General features: G+C 37.9%; 1 protein-coding gene across 2 annotated transcripts in view; it reads left to right on the top strand.

Moving 5' to 3' along the window:
• HSPA4 (heat shock protein family A (Hsp70) member 4) overlaps positions 1–22073 on the top strand; it is a 57295-nt gene extending 35222 nt beyond the window's left edge. The window contains exons 8-19 of one of the 2 annotated variants that reach the window (XM_057735170.1): positions 5346–5422; positions 6908–7059; positions 7878–7984; positions 8383–8516; positions 9698–9879; positions 10908–10997; positions 14736–14888; positions 15917–16042; positions 16737–16844; positions 18319–18438; positions 19532–19693; positions 19880–22073. In XM_057735170.1, the coding sequence (XP_057591153.1) occupies positions 5346–5422; positions 6908–7059; positions 7878–7984; positions 8383–8516; positions 9698–9879; positions 10908–10997; positions 14736–14888; positions 15917–16042; positions 16737–16844; positions 18319–18438; positions 19532–19693; positions 19880–20083 (1615 nt within the window). In that variant the 3' untranslated portion in view covers positions 20084–22073. Of the gene's footprint in view, positions 1–5345; positions 5423–6907; positions 7060–7877; positions 7985–8382; positions 8517–9697; positions 9880–10907; positions 10998–14735; positions 14889–15916; positions 16043–16736; positions 16845–18091; positions 18280–18318; positions 18439–19531; positions 19694–19879 lie in introns of those variants that run through there. The other variant, XM_057735180.1, reaches the window with a different exon arrangement.
• The last annotated feature ends 253 nt before the right edge of the window (positions 22074–22326 follow it).

Raw genomic sequence — 22326 nt, 5'->3', positions numbered from 1 at the left:
GTTTGGTTAGTCTAATAATGTAAACTGTTAGGTTTGCTCTGGTTAACTGAATATTCCAGGAAATTGGGTTCCTTTACATGTGCATGTATTACATGTAAGTTACCACTTTCAGGGCAGAGTGCTTTAATGCAGAATTATACTGAATTTGCTTTAGTCATTGATGCAGAAATTGGTATTTTTGAGTAGTTCAGTATCACTTGAGGACAACAGGTCTTTTTGTATGATACTAAAAGAATTCTGGGTAATTGACGTTTCAGGGCTATCCTCAGAAATACCCAGAATGTTTCTGTTATGTGGGTAGGTTGCTTGGATGTTCTTCAGGATGTGAACTCTACTGATAGAATTCAGGCAAGACTAATGGCTTGTTTGGGGAGGTGTGGCCTGAGCCATCCTCAGAAAATTGAGATGGAGTCAGAATTGCTTCTAATCTGCCAGAATTAGATTACTTTGCCTAGTAACCAGATTTGTAACCACCTTTCTCTTCTACTTGAAAGTGATGGTTTTCATTTTTATTAAACAGCAGCTTTTTGTGTATGTATAATGGGTTAGGGGGAATCATACAGTATGTGTTTGGCTTCTTTAACTTAATGTTTTCTAGGTTCATGTATTAGTACCTCATTGCTTTTTATGGCAAATTATAGTCAGTTTTTGTGGGTATATAACATTCTGTTTATCCGTTCATCAGTTGGTTTTCCACCTTTTAGCTATTGTGATGAGTGCTTCTGTGAACATTCATGAACAGGCTGTTTGAGTGTCTTGTTTTCAGTTCTGTTGGGTATAAAGCTAGGAGTGGAATTGCTGGGTCATGTGGTAATCATATGTTTAGCTTTTTGATGAATCACCGAACTATTTTCATTGTGTCCAGTGCGTCTCTAGTGGAAGTGCACACTTCCCTCTAAAAGCTCAGAAATACTTATTTCACATAAAAATGAGTAAAATATAGTTACCGTGTGTGATTCAGCAGTTCCACTCCTAGGTGTATACCCAAGAGAAATGAAAAACACATTTACACAAAAATTTATATGTGAATTTTCATAGTAGCACTACTTATAATATCCCCAAAATGGAAACAGCCCAAATGCTCGTCAACTGATAAAATAGATAAACAAAATGTGATATGTCCATACAATGGAATATTATTTGACAGTTAAAAAGATGTTGTATAGATGCACACTGTAGCATGGATGAACCTTGAAAATTTTATGCTAGATGAAAGAAATAAGTTAAACTGGACTACATTTTGTCTAATTCTGTCTATATGAAATGTTCAGAATAATGAGTGGTTGTTTAGGGCTGGAGGTTTAATGGGGCAGTTCCGAGAATAATGCTAATGGTGATGAAAATACTCGTTTAGGGTGTTTTAAAGTTGACTGCGGTGATGTTTGCACAATTCTGAATATACACATTCAGTGTGTCAATTCTATGATATGTGAATTAAATTCCAATAAAACTTAAAAAAAAAAGGAACAACCTCTACCACTGCTGCTGCCATCTTTCTAGAATGCTCTCAGTACCTTTGCTTTTCAGGTTTTTATTAGGGACATTTTCAAATATGCAGCAAAACTGAAAGAATTTTACAGTGAACATCCTTATCCTGCCACTTAGGTTCTACTGATAATATTAACGGTACTTGTTTCTTCACATACCTATTGATCTATCCATCCTTCTATCTCCCCATCAACTTTATTTTTTGATGCATCTTAAAGTAAGTCACAGACATCTGTTTACTTTAAGTGTGCATATTAACCAGAGTTTAATGTTGTAATTTTGGGCATACTTTTACATAATGACATGCTCAAGTTTTAAGTGCCATTTGCTGAGTTTTGACAGTTGCATACATCCTGTAAACCAGGGGTCCCCAACCCCCAGGCCAAGGACCAGTACCAGTCTGCGGCCTGTTAGGAACTGAGCCTCAGCAGGAGGTGAGCAAGTTAGCCAGCAAGCAAGTGAAACTTCAGTTGCTGCTTCCCATCGCTCACATACTGCCTGAACTGTCCTCCGCTCCCCCTGCCCCTGCTGGAAACCACTGCCTTCATCATCATCTTGGAAAAGTTTTCTCAGGCCTTCATCCCCAGGGGCAACCATGATAAGGTTTTTCTTTTTGGGGGGCCATGGATTACATTTACCTGTTCTAGAACTTCTTATAAATGGAATCATACAGTGTTTAGTCTTTTGTGTAAGGCTTCTTTGGGCAGCATAAAACTGAGATTCATTTAGTTGTTTCATGTATCATTTGTTCCTTGTGCATTGCTGCCTAGTATGACATTGTAGGTTTATTGTTTTCCCCTATTGATGGAGAACTGGCTCTTTCCAGTTTTTTTTTGATATTAGAAACAAAACCGTCATTTTATTTTTTTTAAAAATATTTATTTAGGCTGCGCTGGGTCTTAGTTGTGGCATGTGGGATCTTCATTGCGGTATGTGGGATTTTTTTTTTTTTTTTTTTTAGTTGTGGTATGTGGAATCTAGTTCCCGACCAGGGCTCGAACCCTGGGCCCCCTGCATTGGGAACATGGAGTCTTTTTTTTTTTTTTCCCCTTATGTAAATTTATTTATTTACTTATTGGCTGCATTTGGTCTTTGATGCTGCACATGGGCTTTCTCTAGTTGCAGCAAGCGGGGGCTACTCTTCATTGTGGTGCACAGGCTCCTCATTGCAGTAACTTCTCTTGTTGCAGAGCACAGGCTATAGGCGTGTGGGCTTCAGTAGTTGCAGCACACAGGCTCAATAGTTGTGGCTCACGGACTCTAGAGTGTAGGCTCAGTAGTTGTGGCACATGGGCTTAGTTGCTCTGCAGCATGTGGGATCTTCCTGGAGCAGGGATTGAACCCGTGTACCCTGCATTGGCAGGCAGATTCTTAACCACTGCGCCACCTAGGAAGTCCCAGAACATGGAGTCTTAACCACTGGACCACCAGGGAAGTCCCCAAAATGCCATTTTAAACTCAGTTTTGGTTGCTACACATCCTCAAGTATATTGGTATTAGTGATCTTGAATTTTTGCCATTCTGGTGGGTGCATTCTATACCTCTGCTATTTTTCTTCTTTTTTGAAATGTAATTCATAAAAGTCACATTTACAGTATATAATTCAGTGGGTTTTAATATATTCACAGAATTGTGCAGCCATTACCACAATCTAATTTTATTTATTTTTATTTTTTCAGATCTTTATTGGACTATAATTGCTCTACAATGTTGTGTTAGTTTCTGCTGTACAACAAAGTGAATCAGCTATATGTATACGTATATCCCCATATTCCCTCCCTCTTGAGTCACCTTACGTATCCCACCCCTCTAGGTCATCACAAAGCATCGAGTTGATTTATCTCCCTGTGCTATGCAGCAGCTTCCCACTACCCATCCACTTTACATTTGGTAGTCTACATATGTCAGTGCTACTCTCTCACTTCGTCCCAACCCCCCCGGCCCCGCAGTGTCCTCACATACTTTCTCTATGTCTGCGTCTTTATTCTTGCCCTGCGACCAAGTTCATCAGTACCTTTTTAAAAATTTCATGTACATGTGTTAGCATACAGTATTTGTTTTTCCCTTTCTGACTTTTTTTTTTAAGCTCTTTATTGGAATACAATTGCTTTATACTCTTGTACCAGTTTTTGAGGTACACCAAAGTGAATCACCTGTATTTATACATCTATCCCCGTATCCCCTCCCTCCCCCAACTCCCTCCCACCCTCCCTGTCCTGGCCCTCTAAAGCATCACCAGTCATCGAGTTGATCTCCCTTTGTTATACAGCAACTTCCCACCAGCTATCTATTTTACATTTGGTAGTGTATCTATGTCTATGCTACTCTCTCACTTCGTCCCAACTTCCCCTTCGCCCCCCCCCCCCCCCCCAACCCCATGTCCTCAAGTCCATTCTCTACGTCTGCATCTTTATTCTTTCCCTGTCACTGGGTTCATCACTACCATTTTTTTAGATTCCATATATATGAGTTAGCATATGGTATTTGTTTTTCTCTTTCTGGCTTACTTCACTCTGTGTGACAGTCTCTAGGTCTATCCACCTCATTAAATATAGTTCCATTTCATTCCTTTTTATGGCCGAGTAATATTCCATTGTATATATGTGCCACATCTTCTTTATCCATTCATCTATTGATGGGCATTTAGGTTGTTTCCATGTCCTGGCTATTGTAAATAGTGCTGCAATGAACATTGTAGTGCATGTAACTTTTTGAATTAAGACTATAACCCAATTTTAGAATATTTTCATCACCTCATAAAGAAACTCTAAATGACTTATTCTGCAAAAAGACATGAAGGAAACTTAGATATTTCTAAGCAAAAGAAGTCAATGTGAAGAGGCTGTATGATTCCAACTATATAACATTCCAGAGCTATATGACATTTATATGACATTTTGTGTGACAACTATATGATGACATTCTCGAAAAGGCAAAACTATGGAGACAGTAAAAAGATCAGTGTTTAGTTAGGGGTTCATTGAAAGGGAGGGATGAATAGGTGGAGTACAGAGGATTTTTAGGGTAGTGAAACTATTCTGTATGATACTGTAATGGTGAATACTTACACCACTTGTCAAATCATGTAGAACCCTAATATATACTATTATGTATCAATATTGGCTCATCAGTTGTTAGAAATGTATCTCACTAATAGAGGTTCATAGGGGAACTGGGTGGCAGGGGGTAAGTGGTGTATGGCAATTCTCTGTACTTTTTGTTTATTTCTCTGTAAACCTAAAACCAATCTAAAAAATAAAGTGTATTAAAAAGAAAAAAATATCTACCCATTAGCTGTCTTTCCCCATCTGTTCTTCCTCCCCCAAGCCCTAGGCAGTGATTAATCTACCTTCTGTCTCTTTGGAGTTAGCAGTTCTGAACATTTCATATAAATGGGGTCAGTCATATAATGTGTTTTTTGTGATTGGCTTATTTCACCTAGCATAATGTTTTCAAAGTTCATCCATGTTTCAGCATGTATCAGTCACTTTTATTGTTCTCATTCCTTTTTGTTGAATACACTTGATGGATATTAGGGTTTTTCACACTTTTTTGCCTGTTAGGAATAATGCTGATATGAACACCCACGTGCAAATTTTGTGTGGTCATGTTTTCAGTTGTCTTGGATAGATACCTAGAGTGGTATTGCTGGGTCATATGGGAACACTGTGTATAACAAGTGAGGAATTGCCAAACTCTTCCAAAGTGGCTACACCATTTTACATTCCCACCAGGAATGTGCGTGAGATCCAGTTTCTCTCCATCCTTGCCAGTACTTGTTATCTGTCTTTTGATTATACATATTTATTTTACATGAAAATGGAATGTGATTTAACCTATTGTTGTTTTTTCCATAGAGGCAAATTTCTGGAAATGTGTGATGATCTGTTAGCTAGAGTGGAGCCACCACTTCGTAGTGTTTTGGAACAGGCCAGTAAGTATTATTGTGATTGTTCATCTTGGGCTCTTTGGAAAATGTTATTTTTCTTTTCTTCTAGTTTTACAAATTTTCATTGTATGAACTACTTCAGTGCTATATTAAACTTCTTTTTATCAATATCTTACCCCTGGAGTCCCAGGAAATGTAATTCAGATTCACAGATGGATTTAATGTCTCAGGTATCATGGTGATAAAAATTTTCTGTAGCATTGTTGCTATGGTGGTCTCATAGGTTTTTTCTGTCAGTGACTCTTTTGTTGAAAAACAAGTAAAGGGAGGATATGATAACCACATACTTAATTTAATAGAATGCTTTAATTTTATCTAGGGCTAAAAGGTGGAAGTTTGATTTAGGAATATATTACTTGTGTTCCCCAAACCTTTGACAAACCTTTTCCTAGAGTCCACTCTTGTGCTGGTTGCGATTTCATGGTATTGAGATGTACTCTGATCTTGACACAGGCTCAGCTCTTAAATCAGAGTGATTATCACATATGGGCATATTCTTTCCATACTGGGACAGCCTATATATTTATTTGGCTGTGTTGGGTCTTCGTTGTTGTGCATGGGCTTTCTCTAGTTGAGGCAAGTGGGGGTTACTCTTTGTTGTTGTGAGCGGGCTTCTCATTGTGGTGGCTTCTCTTGTTGCAGATCATGGGCTCTAGGTGCACAGGCTTCAGTAGTTGTGCTGCATTGGCTCAGTAGTTGTGGCTCGTGGTCTCTAAAGCGCAGGCTCAGTAGTTGTGGTGCAAGGGCTTAGTTGCTCTGCGGCATGTGGGATCTTCCCAGACCAGGGCTTGAACCCATGTCTCCTGCATTGGCAGGTGGATTCTTAACCACTGTGCCACCAGGAAAGCCCCCCATTTCTTTAAATAGCCCTTCTCAACAGATTGTCAGTGTTTGTTGAAAAAAATGTGACCAGGAAATCAGATGTTATTAAGAGGTATTTTATGAGTGAGGAAACTGTACTTGTGTTATAATGTGGATTGTGCTTATGCTCTGGCTGGAGTGCTAGAGTGGCTAGGTGTGCATCTGCATACTTTTTTTTTCATGTCATGTTAGGGATAATCCAATATTTTGAGGCCCTTTTATTTTCCTTATAGCTAGCTTAACTGTTGATTGATGTTTTAACATTTATCTGCGTGAGACTGTTCCTGAGATTGTAGGACTTGTGCACTATAGGACATTAGGTATTCCTGACTCTCATCTCTTAAGTCCCAGTATTGTTGTGCCACCCTGCCCTCATTATTTTGAGCATCAAAATATAACTACCTGTTTCCAGATGGCACACACCTGTGTGTATGTGTGCGTGCGCACACACACATGCGTGTTACTGTAGAGGGGATGAGGAGTGGTGGGATATTGTTATACATTTGTGAATGTTGTGGTAAGGTGTTATATTGCTCTTTTATTTCATTGTAAAATACTAATTAAAAGATTCTTTTAATCTAAATGTCTGTTCTAATTGTTTTTAAATAGAGTTAAAGAAAGAAGATGTTTATGCCGTGGAGATCGTTGGTGGTGCAACACGAATCCCTGCAGTGAAAGAGAAGATCAGCAAATTTTTTGGTAAAGAACTTAGTACAACACTAAATGCTGATGAAGCTGTTACTAGAGGCTGTGCATTGCAGGTGAGCTTGCTTTCTTTCACAGGTAGCCATTTATAGGTCATTGTAACAATACAGCAGTGGTTTTATGTATCCAGCTAGTCTGAGATTAGTTCAGTGATCTTAAGGTCTAAGATTTTGAAACTTTCATTTCCAAATTGATAGCAGAAGTGGCTGTTCATACAGGTGTAGAGAATGTACTTGAGGACACTCTTGGGGAAGGGGAGGCTGGGATGTAGTGAGAGAGTAGCATTGACATATACACTACCAAATGTAAAATAGATAGCTAGTGGGAAGCTGCTGCATAGCACAGGGAGATCAACTCCGTGCTTTGTGATGGCTTAGAGGGGTGGGATAGGGAGGGCGGGAGTTAGGCTCAAGAGGGAGGGGATACGGGGATATATGTATACATATGGCTGAGTCACTTTGTTGTACAGCAGAAACTAATACAACATTGTAAAGCAATTATACTCTAATAAAGATGTAAAAAAAAGCAGCATTCATAAATGGAATTGTTTGTACTATATAACATGTAATAAGATGAAATAAGTTACTAAAAACACAGGTAAGCCTGAAATACCACTAGAATTTGGCGTACTTGTTACATGAAGTAATGTTATACATCAGTTAAATAAAGGTTGAGGTTAATGGAAAAATAATAAGGAATAGCTAGATTATATGGGTGATTTGACATGTACTAGACATTTAAAAACCACTCATTTAGATACTATTAAATTATTAATGTAAATAGATGGTCTTCTGAAGTCATTCTTTGTGGGTCTTGTAATAATTAGTTTGTATGTCTACTTGCCAAATGGAATTTTTAAAAATTATTATTCTAGTGTGCAATCTTATCGCCTGCTTTCAAAGTCAGAGAATTTTCTATCACTGATGTAGTACCATATCCAATATCTCTGAGATGGAATTCTCCAGCTGAAGAAGGGTCAAGGTAATAATGTTTTTAATCATCTTTGTACGTAAAAGTTGTCTTAGTAAATACTCTCCATTTCAAGTTACACAAATCTGTAATATTTTGCTGTAGTGCATGAAGCAAAGTGATCGCTTACTTTAGTCATCAGAATAACTTTGTGTCCTTACTAGTTTCCTTTATTTGATCCTGCTAAAATAATTGGTGACTTTCATGTGCTGGTTGAAGTATATATGTTTAAAACTGATACCACACACACACACGCACACACATTTTTTTCTCTTGGGAACTCATAATTTGGAAACGATGCTAGTTAAGAAGAGTAACTAGAGCTATACAGTAATTACTAACCTAGAATACATGGGTAAAAGTGTTAGCAGTATCCTAAATTTGTGTTTTTGTGTTTTTCCTCTGCTCAGTGACTGTGAAGTCTTTTCAAAAAATCATGCTGCTCCTTTCTCTAAAGTACTCACATTTTATAGAAAGGAACCTTTCACTCTTGAGGCCTATTACAGCTCTCCTCAGGATTTGCCCTATCCAGATCCTGCTATAGGTAAGTAAAGAGTTGGGAATTTAAAAAAAAAAATTATGTGTACTTGGGAGAACTGGAATAGCGAAGCAAGTATAATATGCTGAAATTTGGATATTTTAGATCACACACACACACAAAAAACCACTTTCAGTCTTATTACCAGGTTTAGAACCAGCAGGATGGTCATTATTTAATTGAATCTGTAGCTCTTTTTTTTTAATTAAAAGAAAATTTTATTTTTAATATTTATTTATTTATTAAAACATTTTTGTTTTTGGCCACACTGTGTTGCTTGCGGGATCTTAGTTCCCCAGCCAGGGATTGAACCTGCACCTTCAGCAATGAAAGGACGGAGTCCTAACCACTGGACCCCCAGGGAATTCCCTGGGCTGCAGTTGTTGGTTAATGCACATTATTGTTATACCTTGTGCATAGTGTGGTGCTAGTTACTGAAAGAAGTTAAAGACATTCAATTCTGGCCCTAACGTACAGTTAGGTGTACACAGAAAATCATTAGGAGATTGTGATACCAGTATCATAGATTATGGAACCATGTTGGCTTGAGTCTTTATTGACTCTGATATACTACCAGTTGAGAGAGAAACTATAGAGTTACGTGATAATTACAGAACTAGAATAGAATACATGGGTAAAGTATTAGGAATATCCTGAATAGCACTTGGAAAGTTAACCTACTCTGTTTTCCTTACTTGTATAATAGGAATAAGCATGGTAATTCATACTTTACAGAGTTTTGTGAATTAAAAAACATAAGCAAAACCCTGGTATAGTAACTGAATCTAGAGATGGCAGTTTCTTGATAAGTGTGACAAGCAGTATGGAATCATTGAGGTTTTCAGTAGACTGAAAGCGTGACAAATCTTTTCTAGGAATATATCTGGCAGTAGCATATAAAGATGAATTGGATTAAGGGACTGGAGGGATGGACATGTTTGAAGAGTTAGTAGATACTTGAGTCATTAATTGAGACAATATAGTAAGAGTTTGACTATATGTGAGAGAGGAGGAAAAAATCTGATGATTTAGTAAGATTCTAAGAGTGCCCAGTTTGCTTATTTGAAGTACCATGTTACTGACTTTTCACTGAGAAACGGACGTAACCTGGCAGTGTGGGCATATATTTGTGTTTGAATTCATCCTCTTAGGTTATGTGTTCTCTTTTGTCTTTCATATGTCCTTAGCTCAGTTTTCAGTTCAGAAAGTCACCCCTCAGTCTGATGGCTCCAGTTCAAAAGTGAAAGTCAAGGTTCGAGTAAATGTCCATGGCATTTTCAGTGTGTCCAGTGCATCTCTAGTGGAAGTGCACAAGTTTGAGGAAAATGAGGAACCGATGGAAACAGATCAGAATGCAAAGGAGGAAGAGGTAATCTAGACAATTTTATACCATTTTAGGCCATTTATAATGGCTCAGAGGTGACACTTGTCTAGAAATTCTAGCAAATAGACTGGGTGACAGAGCTGCTGAGAGTAGGTCTGCATGTATACCCCATCATGTGTGAATTAGCACAAGGTCTTTATACAGAATTTGTATAGAAATGGGACATAGTTGGCTTCCTCCTTCAGACCATGCACTTCTCAATTTGAGGTATTCTTGATTCTTTCTGATTACTGGAGAATGCTGAGCCTCAGTTGATTATTTCCACAGGTAGCATAGAATTCACAATCATTTGTTGGAGTCATGCACTGGGCCTTGTCCTTATTGTGTATAAAAATCAAGGCTTTATAAAACTACAGATGTTTGGATCTCATCCCCACAGATTTTGTTTGACTTGATCTGGGTTAGGGCCCAGGTGTCAGTTTTAAAAGCCTCCAAGGTCATTATAATGTGCTGCAGGCATTGAAAGCCAGTGTGATTCAAGGTCTCAACAAACTTCTCTCTCTGTCATTATTGTCAGGCTTTGTTCTTTTAACACCTTTAACAGAATTTTGAAGATGTCCACCTTCCCTGATGCACATAATGGTTGTACTTTTGAGGATGGAAAGGGTGATTTTAAAAACTGCTAGAGAAGTTAAGACCTTTGAGAGAAATGTATTCATGAGGAAGCTAAGAGAAACTCATGCTTTCTTCAGATTTTATTGTGTTAAATATTGCCACAGTGTGTACTTATGAGTACTGCTGTGGTTTTACAATGTAGTTCTGTAGCCACTCTTATTTATTTAAGGGCAGGGCCAGTGTTATCTCCATTGTACAGATGTAGTAACCGAGATCCAGAGAGGAAAACTTTCATGCTCTAAGTGTAACATTTGTGTTATAGCTGGAATTTGAGTCTGGGTTGTCTGATTGCTGGTAATTAGCAGGAATTCCACATCATGTGATTTTGCTAATGTGTCATGAAGGTTGCTTTCACCAGTATTTCCTAGTTTCAGGATTTGATGTGACCTGTTTTTCAGAAGATGCAAGTGGACCAGGAAGAACCACATGTTGAAGAGCAACAGCAGCAGACACCAGCAGAAAATAAGGCAGAATCTGAAGAAATGGAGGTATAAATTGTGTTTCAGAGTGTGATTTGTTGTCTTTTCACATACGTGGTTTTTTAAAATTAATTTATTAGCTGCTTTGGGTCTTTGTTGCTGCACATGCGCTTTCTCTAGTTGCAGAGAGTGGGGGCTACTCTTTGTTGCAGTGTGCAGGCTTCTCATTGCAGTGGCTTCTCTTGTTGCAGAGCACAGGCTCTAGGTGCAAGGGCTTCAGTAGTTGTGGCACGTGAGCTAAATAGTTGTGGTTCACGGGCTCTAGAGCACAAGCTCAGTAGTTGTGGCGCACAGGCTTAGTTGCTCCGCGGCATGTGGGATCTTCCTGGCCCCGGGATTGAACCCTTATCCCCTGCATTGGCAGTCGGATTCTTAACCACTGTGCCACCAAGATTTTGTAGTATATTTGAAAAGTATCTTTGGCAAGATGTTCTTTGAACTTTAGTCTGGATGGCTTGTGGGAAGAAGGCACTTAGAAGCCCTGGTTTTACCAGGCTTGTGATTGGTACGGGGTGGTTTCTGAATGGCTGTTACTAACAGTCATCCTACCCATAATTTATTCTTTACTAATAAACAATGAAACATGTTTTTTTTCAAATGTTATCAACTCTCTGAAACTTGTCTTTCTGTTGAAATACACTTTTAAATAATAATGTATTGAAATATATTTTGTAAATAATATTAGTGATATTTATCCCAAGTATTTGAATGAATATGTAGCATTTTTTGGATCCTTTACAATCTGTTCTTTTTTTTTTAATGTATTTATTGGCTGCATTGGGTCTTCATTGCTGCAAATGGGCTTTCTCTAGTTGCAGCAAGTGGGGGCTAGGCTACTCTTCATTGTGGTGCGTGGGCTTCTTGTTGCAGTGGCTTCGCTTGTTGAGCATGGGCTCTAGGCATGTGGGTCTCAGTAGTTGCGGCATACAGGCTCAATAGTTGTGGCACACGGGCTTAGTTCCTCTGTGGCATGTGGGATCATCCTGGAGCAGGGATCGAACCTGTGTCCCCTGCATTGGCAGGTGGATTCTTAACCACTGCGCCACTTAGGAATTCCCCTGCAACCTGTTTTTTAACTCTTAACTTTCAAGTTTTCATGTTTAAATTTTGTCATCAGTATTGAAAACAGCTTTTCTTTCAAATTATTTGACATTACAGTGTATAATCACACCTTCTAAAGTATTTATGATTGTGGCATTTAAAAAAGTTTGGCAGAGCCTTTAGGAGGCTTAAGTCTGGTATCCATTTTCATGTCAGTTAACAAATTTTAATTACCTTCCTTTAACTGTGCAAGTAACTGTAAAAAAAGAAAATAATGGACAGAGGAAATCATGCTCATAGATGCTTCAGTGTACTGTAGGCCTTTTCCAAGGTGAAAGACCTGTTGTTCCTTGGGCTGGGGGCAGCAGTGGGCAAGAGAAGTACATATTTTCCTGTGTTTGTGAAGGGCGGGGAGGAGAAAGGAGAGAGGTGAACCCGCCCTCGCGCCGCCGCCCCCCCCCCCCCCCCAAGTGCTGTGGGGCTGTGGGAAGTTTCATGGGCTTTGTTGTTTAGGTTCCTTCCATGAGGTGGCTCGGGAACTGACGCCTTTCATAGTATTGTTTCTAAGGGAAATAAAATACAAGGGTGAGTCAAAAATCATCCCTACTCTTCCTGTAGAATTTATTTTCATTAACTTTTAGAAAAGACAAATACATCATTTTTCGACATATCTCCTTGCTTTTCAGTACACTTTGTCCGTTTGTCAACAAGCTTTCGTATTCCCTCATTAACACATGTTTTAGGCTGAGCTGTGAGCCACGAATGCACCGTCTTCACTTCATCAGAAGTGAATCTTTGTCCTCGTAGGGGTGCTTTCAGGGGACCAAACAAGTGAAATTCCGAAGGAGCAAGATCAGGACTATAGGGAGGGTGCTTTAACACCTCAAAATGAAGTTTTTGCAGAGTGTCGACATTGTGTGTGGATGTGCACTGTCATGCAGTTATCACAACACCCTTGGATAGCAGTCCTCTGCATATAATCCGAGGTTTAGGCTTCAGCTCTTCAGTAAGCATCTCGCTGGAACGAGTACTGTTGACTGTTGAACCATTTTCCTAATACTGTTCTAATACTGGCCCTTGACAATCCCAGAAAACCGTAAGCATCAATTTTCCAGCTAATGGTTGACTTTTGAACTTTTTCTTGGTCAGTGATTAAGGGTGTTTCTATTCCATACTGTGCCATTTACTCTGAGGCTCATAGTAATGAATCCATGTCTTGTCACCAGTAATGATTCTCTTTAAAGAAACTTTCACCTTCCTTAGTGTATCGGTCCAAATTTTGTTTGCAGGTATCCAAGTGCTTCTGTTTATGCTCTTCCATAAGTTATTTCAGTACCCATCTCTGGCAAACTTTTTGAAACCTATGTCTGTTGTGAATTACTTCATTTTGAGGTGTTAAAGCATCCTCCCTATAGTCCTGATCTTGCTCCTTCAGAATTTCACTTGTTTGGTCCCCTGAAAGCAGCCCCATGAGGACGAAGATTCACTTCTGATGAAGTGAAGACGGCGGTGCGTTCGTGGCTCGCAGCTCAGCCTAAAACATTTTTTAATGAGGGAATACAAACGCTTGTTGAGAGATGGACAAAGTATATTGAAAAGCGAGGAGATATGTTGAAAAATGATGTATTTGTCTTTTCTAAAAGTTAAATAAAGTAAACTCTACAGCCAGAGTGCGAATGATTTTTGACTTACCCGATTACAAATGATACATAAATTTCAGCCCTGACTTAAGATTTGGATAGGAGGTGGGGAAATGACTTTGAAATCTTGCCTCACGTCATAGAGAAAATTGTATCCCAGATTATTTGAAAGTTAAAAGTTGAAAACGACTGGAATGAACATTTTTCTAATCTGTGAATCAGCAAGAGCTTTCAAAGTGTAAAAGCAATGAAAGTAATCACAAAGGGAAAGAGGGATAAATTCAACAATAAAAGCTTGCATAGACAAATAATAGAAGGTTAGAAAAAACTGAAACAGTCACTTTGGGGGGATCGCAAGAGAATGGTGGGTAAAATATGACCAGGCAATTTGGAGAAATAAGTATGCCTTATAAGTGTATGAAAAAAGGTTATTGACTCAGTGAAAATAATAGATCACGGTAAATGAATTCCCATTTGTGGCCAGGGTACAGTGGAATGGATTCTTCTACTCCTTGTGAAATTGTAAATAGGTACAGGTACTCTGGAAGTTATAATACTACTGGATTTCTGATCCCTAAAAATTTCATACCCTCTCCCCAGTAATTTCCTACGCATGTGTGTATGTTTAGAGAAGAGTGGAAGAAAATCAGAGAATATTTAGTAGTGATTATATGTTAATAGTGGGATTACGGGAGGTTGTTTTTGTGTGTATGTATGTGTATATATATGTATATAAGCATGTATGTTTGTACAGATCAGCAGTGTTAAGTATTATCACATTGTGGCACAGTCAGTCCGTTGTGGTACAGTTAGTCTTTTTCATCTTGCCAAACTGAAACTACCTATTAAACAACAATTCCCCATTCCTCTATCCCTCTTCCCCATCCCCTGGCAACCACCATTACTTTTTATCTCTATGGATTTGACTACTCATATAATATTTATATTTTTAACTTTCTAGATATTGTAAGAAAACAAAGTTAAAAAGCAAAACCAGCCTTTGAAATATGACCCATTTAGAAGTTTAAGAGTCTGTATGTGTTCTTAATGATTTCTGTTATTTTAGACCTCTCAAGCTGGATCAAAAGACAAAAAGATGGACCAACCACCTCAAGCCAAGAAGGCAAAAGTGAAGACCAGTACTGTGGACCTGCCAATTGAGAATCAGCTGTTATGGCAGATAGACAGAGAGATGCTCAACTTGTACATTGAAAATGAGGTGGTTATTTTAAGTCTTTTAGAACAATACGCTAAAAAATTAATGTGACCATAGTGTTCAAACTCTGTGTCTAGTGATCTTTATGCATTTTAGGTTGTATGGGATTTGAGAACAGTTTTAGATTTTGAAGTATTGGAGGACAAGTTTTTTTTTTTTCTTTTGGCACACGGGCTTAGTTGCTCCGCGGCATGTGGGATCTTTCTGGAGCTGGGATCGAACCCATGGCCTCTGCATTGGCAGGCGGATTCTTAACCACTGCGCCACCTAGAAAGCCTGGAGGACAAGTTTAATAGATCCCAAAACATACTATCAAAATTGTTTTATGGTGATATTACGTCTTTACTGCCAAAAACTCTATTATGAGATCTTTGACATTTAGGGGGGAGGTATCATTCATGTTTGGGTGTGTGGATTTGGTTGTTCACTAGAGATTGGGATATTTGAGTCAGGGTCAGGGAAGTTGATCAGTGGGAGAAATCACATTAGCCTTAATATTTTATTAGTTCCTTTCCCTGTTGTTAGTCAGTATAATTCTAGTTATGATGAGTGATTCAAGATTTGGGACCCTGGAGAACAATTATTCAATTAATTATTGTCTGTGAGGTTTCTTATCATATATACATTGGATCTTAGAATAGTTTTGTTTTATAGAACCTTCAGCATCTGTACTATTTGAATAATTTGATTTTTTCTGGGTATGTAATACAAGCAGTGTATACCCACTTTGTGACATTGAGCTAATAGTTTCTTAAAGTTCTCTTGTCTCAAATTCTTTTCCTTATTTTTGCTTTTGCGTTTCAGCTTCTTGATATTTCTTCTATTGCCCTTTTTTTCTAAGCATACCCAAAAAACTCTTACTTGATATTCATAATTTACTGAGGATTGATGCTTCCAGCTCTCTTTTCTTGGATGATTGGCAGAATGAAAAGGATTTGGGGAAGAAGACTTCTCTACTTTTATGATTATATTACTTAATAGTTAAGGGAAATTGCCTTAGTGTTCTGAATGTCTAACTGTACTGTTCACAGGGTAAAATGATCATGCAGGATAAACTAGAGAAGGAGAGGAATGATGCTAAGAATGCAGTAGAAGAATATGTGTACGAAATGAGAGACAAGCTTGTTGGTGAATATGAGAAGTTTGTGAGTGAAGATGTAAGTATGTGCCGTACTGTGCCTGCTTATTATGTGTTTCCTGGGAGGATCCTTAAATGTAGTTACAAAGGAAGTTTGCATCTGTAGGTATAGAGTAAAATGATTAAAAACACACTTTTTTGGGGAGAAGTTGTAAATCTTTTTATTTTGTATTGGTGGAGTGTTTCTCAAAGGTTAGTCTTTGTGCGTCACTTTTTTTTGGTGTGTCACTTTTTGATAAATTTGCCTGTTATTATTTACCTAGTAGTTTTCTTTAAACTAGCTCTTTTCCCTGATGTTTATTTTAACTCACTTCTTAAAAAAAAAAAGATTACAGTAAGTCTAGTTAAACATCCATCACTACACTTAAAAAAATTTTTTTTATGATGAGAACTTTTAAGATTTATTCTCTTAGTAACTTTCATATATGCACTACAATATTATTAACTATGTAACCCACTTATTTTTAAATGTAGTTTTTAATTCTGAAATTTTCAAACATATCCAAATGTCCTCTATAGTGGAGAAAATAGTGTAATAAACTCCCGGTACCTATAAAGCAAAATAACATTTTGTCAGTCTTGTTTCCTATATCCCCATCTGTCCACTCCCCTGTATTTTAAAGAAAATCCAGATATATCATAGTCTGTGCCTGTTTCTTCATTTGTGAATCAGCTGAGTTTTGATTAATTTACAACGTTTCCTTTATCTTTAGGACCGTAACAATTTTACCTTGAAACTAGAAGATACTGAAAATTGGTTGTATGAGGATGGGGAAGACCAGCCAAAGCAAGTTTATGTTGATAAATTGGCTGAATTAAAAGTAAGTGATTCTTGAAAGCAGAAATGCTGTAGTTTCCATGGAGAGCATATCAGAATTGGGAGTAATTCTCATGTTAAGTAGTTTGAAAGCAGGTTGAAAGTGATTGAAGAGCTGTACTTTTTATCACTTAGGTTTACTGTCTTTCTTTCTTTTAGAGCATCATAACAAAAGAATTTTTCTGAAAATTGAGTTTAGACTTAAACCGTTTCACTGAAATGGAGCTTGAGTGTGTTCTTGGTGTCAAGAGATTGAAAGACTAGCAAGATGTATCCCTGTCCTAAAGCATTTGCAGTGCAGTTGGAGCAGGGCTGTGTGTATATAGCTTTGATTCTCAGTAGAGCACAAGCGTCTGGTTTTGTATTTAAAGAAGCTGATAGTTACACTTAGAGTTAAAAGAACAAAGAATTATTTAAAGTTGAGGCCTTTTGTTTGGAAAAAGATGTAAATACACAAGAGGAACTTTTTGCATTTCTATGGATTACTTAGTTTCTTGTCAGACTGGTCCATTGTGACTAACCTCTGGAATGGAATTGCTCAAGCGCCATGCTTGCAGCTTACTATCATTCTGGCAACAGTGAGATCCTTCCCACTGAGATTTTTGATTTACTTTTTATTATGGGAGATGTCCAACATGAAAGTAGACAGAATAATAGCATCAACTGTTGTCAGCTTATTTCTAGTTTTATTTTGTTTCTGCTCCTTTCCACTCCCAGTTATTTTAAGCAAGTCTCTCAGGTTATATTTAACACAAAAATATTTCAATGTGTATTTAAAAGAAATATATTCTTAAGCTGTACCGTTATCACAAGCATAAAAATTCCTTAACATCACCATTAGTATCACTGTATATTCAGTCAGTTTTCCGGTTCCAGCTGTTTCATAAATTATTTTTTAGTTTGTTGGACTCAGGATCCAAATAGGGTCCATACATTCTGTTGATATGTCTCTTAAATATGTATCTGTAGTTCTCCTTCCATCATTTCTTCTCCCTTACTTAGTTTTTGAAAAAACTTGATCATTCATCCTGGAGGATTTATTCCTGGTCTGGAGTTTGCTCCTTTTCACCTCTGTGGTGTCGATTTTATCTGGTAAATTGATGGTTAGAGCTGGAGGCTTTGTTAGATACAGGTTGAAAAGAAATTTTTTTTTTTTTTTTTTAATTTTTGGCAACTGTGCTTCATGTATGGTGTGTATATCACTGTCAGGAGGCACCTAATTTTTGGTTGTCTCCTTAATGTATTTTTTAGAACTAGGCTTCAGGTGACAAGTTGAAGCGGCTCCAGTTGGAACAGTATTGAGGTAGGCTCATGTAGGCTGAGGATATATTTCAGTGGGCTGGGGAAAAGTATTCAACTTGTCTATAGAACATGGAGATTAAATGTATTTTAATTCATAATCAATAGTAATAGGAAGATATTAATCTGATAATTTAAACTCCCCTGTGAAGAATTTGTATATTCTGTCTTCTGTTAAGAATCTAGGTCAACCTATTAAGATACGATTCCAGGAATCTGAAGAGAGACCAAAATTATTTGAGGAACTAGGGAAACAAATCCAACAGTATATGAAAGTAATCAGCTCTTTCAAAAACAAGGTATCTTTTTTTTTTTTCTCCTCCTCTTCCCTGCTATTGTTTTGGTAGAGTTAAGTTTTGAGACATTTACTTAGTAGTTTTTTCTCTTCTCTTTAACTGTTGTTTAATAAAATTGTTTTCTTTTTGGATGTTAGTGTAATGTATAATATTTTATATAATCCTACTAAGAACCCTGGGGTTTGCTGCTTCTCTTTAATAATGGACTCTGAGATTGAACCTGGTGTACCCCCCCCCCCCAAAAAAAAAGACTCTGAAATTGAGCAGTATTCGGTTTCCTTTTCTTGTTATGAAATGTTTCATCAGTGACTTAACTTGCTCTATTCTGATCTTAAAACACATTAGGTGAAGAATTTGGTTTGTCATGCAAATGTAGGACTGTCTCAACAATAAACTACTTATTTTTTTGAGCACCATATGCTATATACTCCATAAATATATTATCTCATTAAATCCGCATAGTACCCTTATGAAGTAGTTGTAGTCTCAACATTTATAGATGATTTCTAACTTCTTTAATCCTCACCCAGGGTTACTATTGAGGGAGCTGGGATTTGGTCTGAAGTCTGATTCCAAAGTTTGAGTTGCTCCCAAACTTTGGTAAATAGTTTGGTTAACTCCACTGTTACACTCTAGGTTCTTGATATATTGTCAGCGTAAGAAACTTTAAGACAGATAAATTGAGCTTTCTTAAAAAATTATTTTTAATTTAAAATTTTGCTTCTGAAATTAAAAAATTGTATCCTTTTTTATTTTGGTTCTTAACTAGGATGCACAAACCTCTGGTCTCATAGCTAATGACGTAATTTTTTTGCCTTGTGAAAATTATATTTATAAGATTTTGTGTAAAGCATGTGCAATTTGTACTGCTGAAGCCCTTGTGTAATTTTGGCCTTTAAATGTATTTCCTCAGTGTTTTAAAAGTTGGGGTTACTTTCCTTTTTTGAATTTTTAGGGAATTGAATGTGTAGCTTGGGAGGCTAGATGGCTTCATTTTGGGAAAGACTAACTTTTTGAGAGAGAGTGAAGAATAGGCAATATTTGAGTAGGGACAGTATCATCCTTTGACACATGTCTGGTTGGCTGCTGGTTGCAGGAGGACCAGTATGACCATTTGGATGCGGCTGACATGGTGAAGGTGGAAAAAAGCACGAATGAGGCCATGGAGTGGATGAATAACAAGCTGAATCTGCAGAACAAGCAGAGTCTGACCATGGATCCAGTTGTCAAGGCAAAAGAGATTGAAGCTAAAATTAAAGTAATTTATGATTTTAAAGATTCAATACTCTTTTCTAGTCAGTCTCATATATTATTAATAGGAGAGAATTTCATTATTGCATCTTTGCTTATGGCTTGGGAATAGGGTAGGAGAGGGTGGACTTGGATTTTAGTATGCCGTGTAAAATTTGTTACAAGAAACCAGTTTTCTCTTCTATTGTTCTAGGAGCTGACAAGTATCTGTAGCCCTATAATTTCAAAGCCAAAACCCAAAGTGGAACCTCCAAAAGAGGAGCAAAAGAATGCAGAGCAGAATGGACCAGTGGATGGACAAGGAGACAGCCCAGGCCCTCAGGCTGCTGAGCAGGGTACAGACACAGCTGTGCCTTCGGATTCAGACAAGAAGCTTCCTGAAATGGACATTGATTGATTCCAACAATTGTTTATATTAAAACAGACTATTATAAAGCTTTAAGTTGTCAACTTTGTTCTAAATATCAACTAGAGCAATTAAATACTGGAGATTTCTTAGTCAGTTTTTAGGGGATTTAGGGGGAGGGGATATAGGTAATGTATGGAGCATTTTGACTTCTAAATAGTTAGATACAGAAATGAAGTACATTGTATCTTTTTCATAATGGTACTATTTAGAAGCCCAGTTAGTCTTACTGAGCTTATGCTTCACTCCTTTTATGTTTAATCATGCTTATACAAAGAGAAGTTTGTTTTAGAAAGTTGAGCTATAGCACAAGCTATACCAAGCTATCAAGCAGACTTTTTGTTATGACATATATGGCAGGAACTCTAATTGTGCTTCAAAAATCTGCTGTGGAGATTGCCTCAAAGGCCCCCTGCCTGGTGTGGGGATAGGGGAGTGTCTGCCTCTGTTTCTGAGGGCTAGAGCATGGCATGGATTAACATAGAACAACAAAGGCATGCTCTGAGCTTCCTCACGTGTCACTCCACTCTGCTGGGACTCCCATCCCATCTTCCCATCTTCCCCCAATTAAAGGAGCTCCCATTACAAATGCTGTGTGTTGCTCTTGGGAATATAGACCCTTCACCTGGAGCAAGTTGTTAACTGAGGATTTTAGACTTGGAGGCTCTTCCTGAGAATGTGTGTTCCTGAACGTATGTTCACTAATATCCCAAGCATTGAAGTCTAAATAATTTTCTCTTCAGAAGTAGAATTGGGTAGACGGATTGTTGCATATAGTCATGGTAAATTTAACTGAGAGATTGATTCTAGTTAATTATGGTGTAAAGATTTGTATCCTGGCCTGCTTACTCAGGCGAGAGATGTTCTGTGTAAATTTGAGGTATAGCTTGAAGTCTTAGGACAAGAGTTAAGAGTTCTTTTTTGCTCATTCACAATCCCTTACGTGTTAAGTGTTAATATCTGTTATGAATCTGCCAATTTGTGTGTGTTAAACAGCTGACAGATCATACAAAAAACTAAGATGCACTGGATTGTACTGGATGAGTCTGAAATTAGTGTTAAAGAAGTGTGGTGCCTGACTTTAGCAGCACCTCATTCTTACCGTGCAGCACATGTGAGGAGCACCAAAGCATTCCCTGTGACTGCCCTTTGGGCAGTGTTGATAGGAGTGAGGCATTTTGGAAACTAAGGGAAACCTGTAGTATTAGAGGCCAGAGTTGGTACATGCCCTAGAAACTGTTATAAGCTTTGTTGGTTACTTTTTGGACCTTTGTAATAATTGTTAATCTGTATAACAGAGTGCTTCTCTGTTAACTTTGGCCTGTGTTGTTAGAAACAAGATCATACCTTGCATATTTAGAATAAGTTTCTGTCCATCTCTGCACTAAAAAACTTAGAATGTCGCAAGCTCTAAAGTGCTATAGAGAAACATTGCTTAGAGGAGGAAGGTGGAAGTGTATTTATGTTGGAGTGTAAGCATGCATGGAAGCCTCACAGCACCAGGACTTGGCCCTGTTAGAGCATCTTCTATCCATTCTCTCCCTGTCCTGCTTCAAGAGTTTCAGCTGGCCTGCTGTGAGGCCAAGAGCTACTTTGGAGTGCTGGCTGCAGGATTAAGCCAATTCTTATGCAACTGACTCAGTCCTTAATGGCCATTTCTTCTAAAAATTTTCTTTTGTGTGTGGGGGAGGGTGTGGGTCTTGGGATGGGGGTGAATTTGAGATTTAAAATTTAAAAATAAGATGATGTGGTCTGCTTGCTCTCTGTTTAGACAGGCTTTAAGACCAATTGGATTGACATGGAGGCCAGGCCAGAGAGTGGTAATTGATGACTTGTGTGCAGACAAGCATTTATCCAGCTTGCATTATCCAAATTGGTTTGTTAAAGCTCCAGGTTACGTTCTTACACAAAGAAAAACATTCAGTAAACATGAGACAAGTTTAGGAAAACTTAATAAAAAGAAACCTGTCTTACACTCAAAGGAATGATTTTCTTAATTTCATAATGAAGGGTATGTATGTGTGTGTATGTGTGTATGTTTGTATGTTTTTGTGTTTTAAGTAAAAACTTTAGAAGTAAGAGTCCTCTAAGGTAAATTCCAAGCAGTTAACTTTTCTCAGAGGCCTTCATTTTGAAGAACATTTGCGGCTTAGTGCAGTGGGTGGTAAGAAGTAGATCTCTTTCCCTACTTATTCTCCCATGTTGAGTCTTGGCCCAGTTCTCTGCTTTAGGAA

Source organism: Hippopotamus amphibius, chromosome 1 (genome assembly GCF_030028045.1).
Source record: "Hippopotamus amphibius kiboko isolate mHipAmp2 chromosome 1, mHipAmp2.hap2, whole genome shotgun sequence".
NCBI lineage: Eukaryota > Metazoa > Chordata > Mammalia > Artiodactyla > Hippopotamidae > Hippopotamus > Hippopotamus amphibius.
The sequence above is the reverse complement of the archived record's forward strand: the minus strand, read 5'-3'. Positions and strand labels throughout refer to the sequence as shown.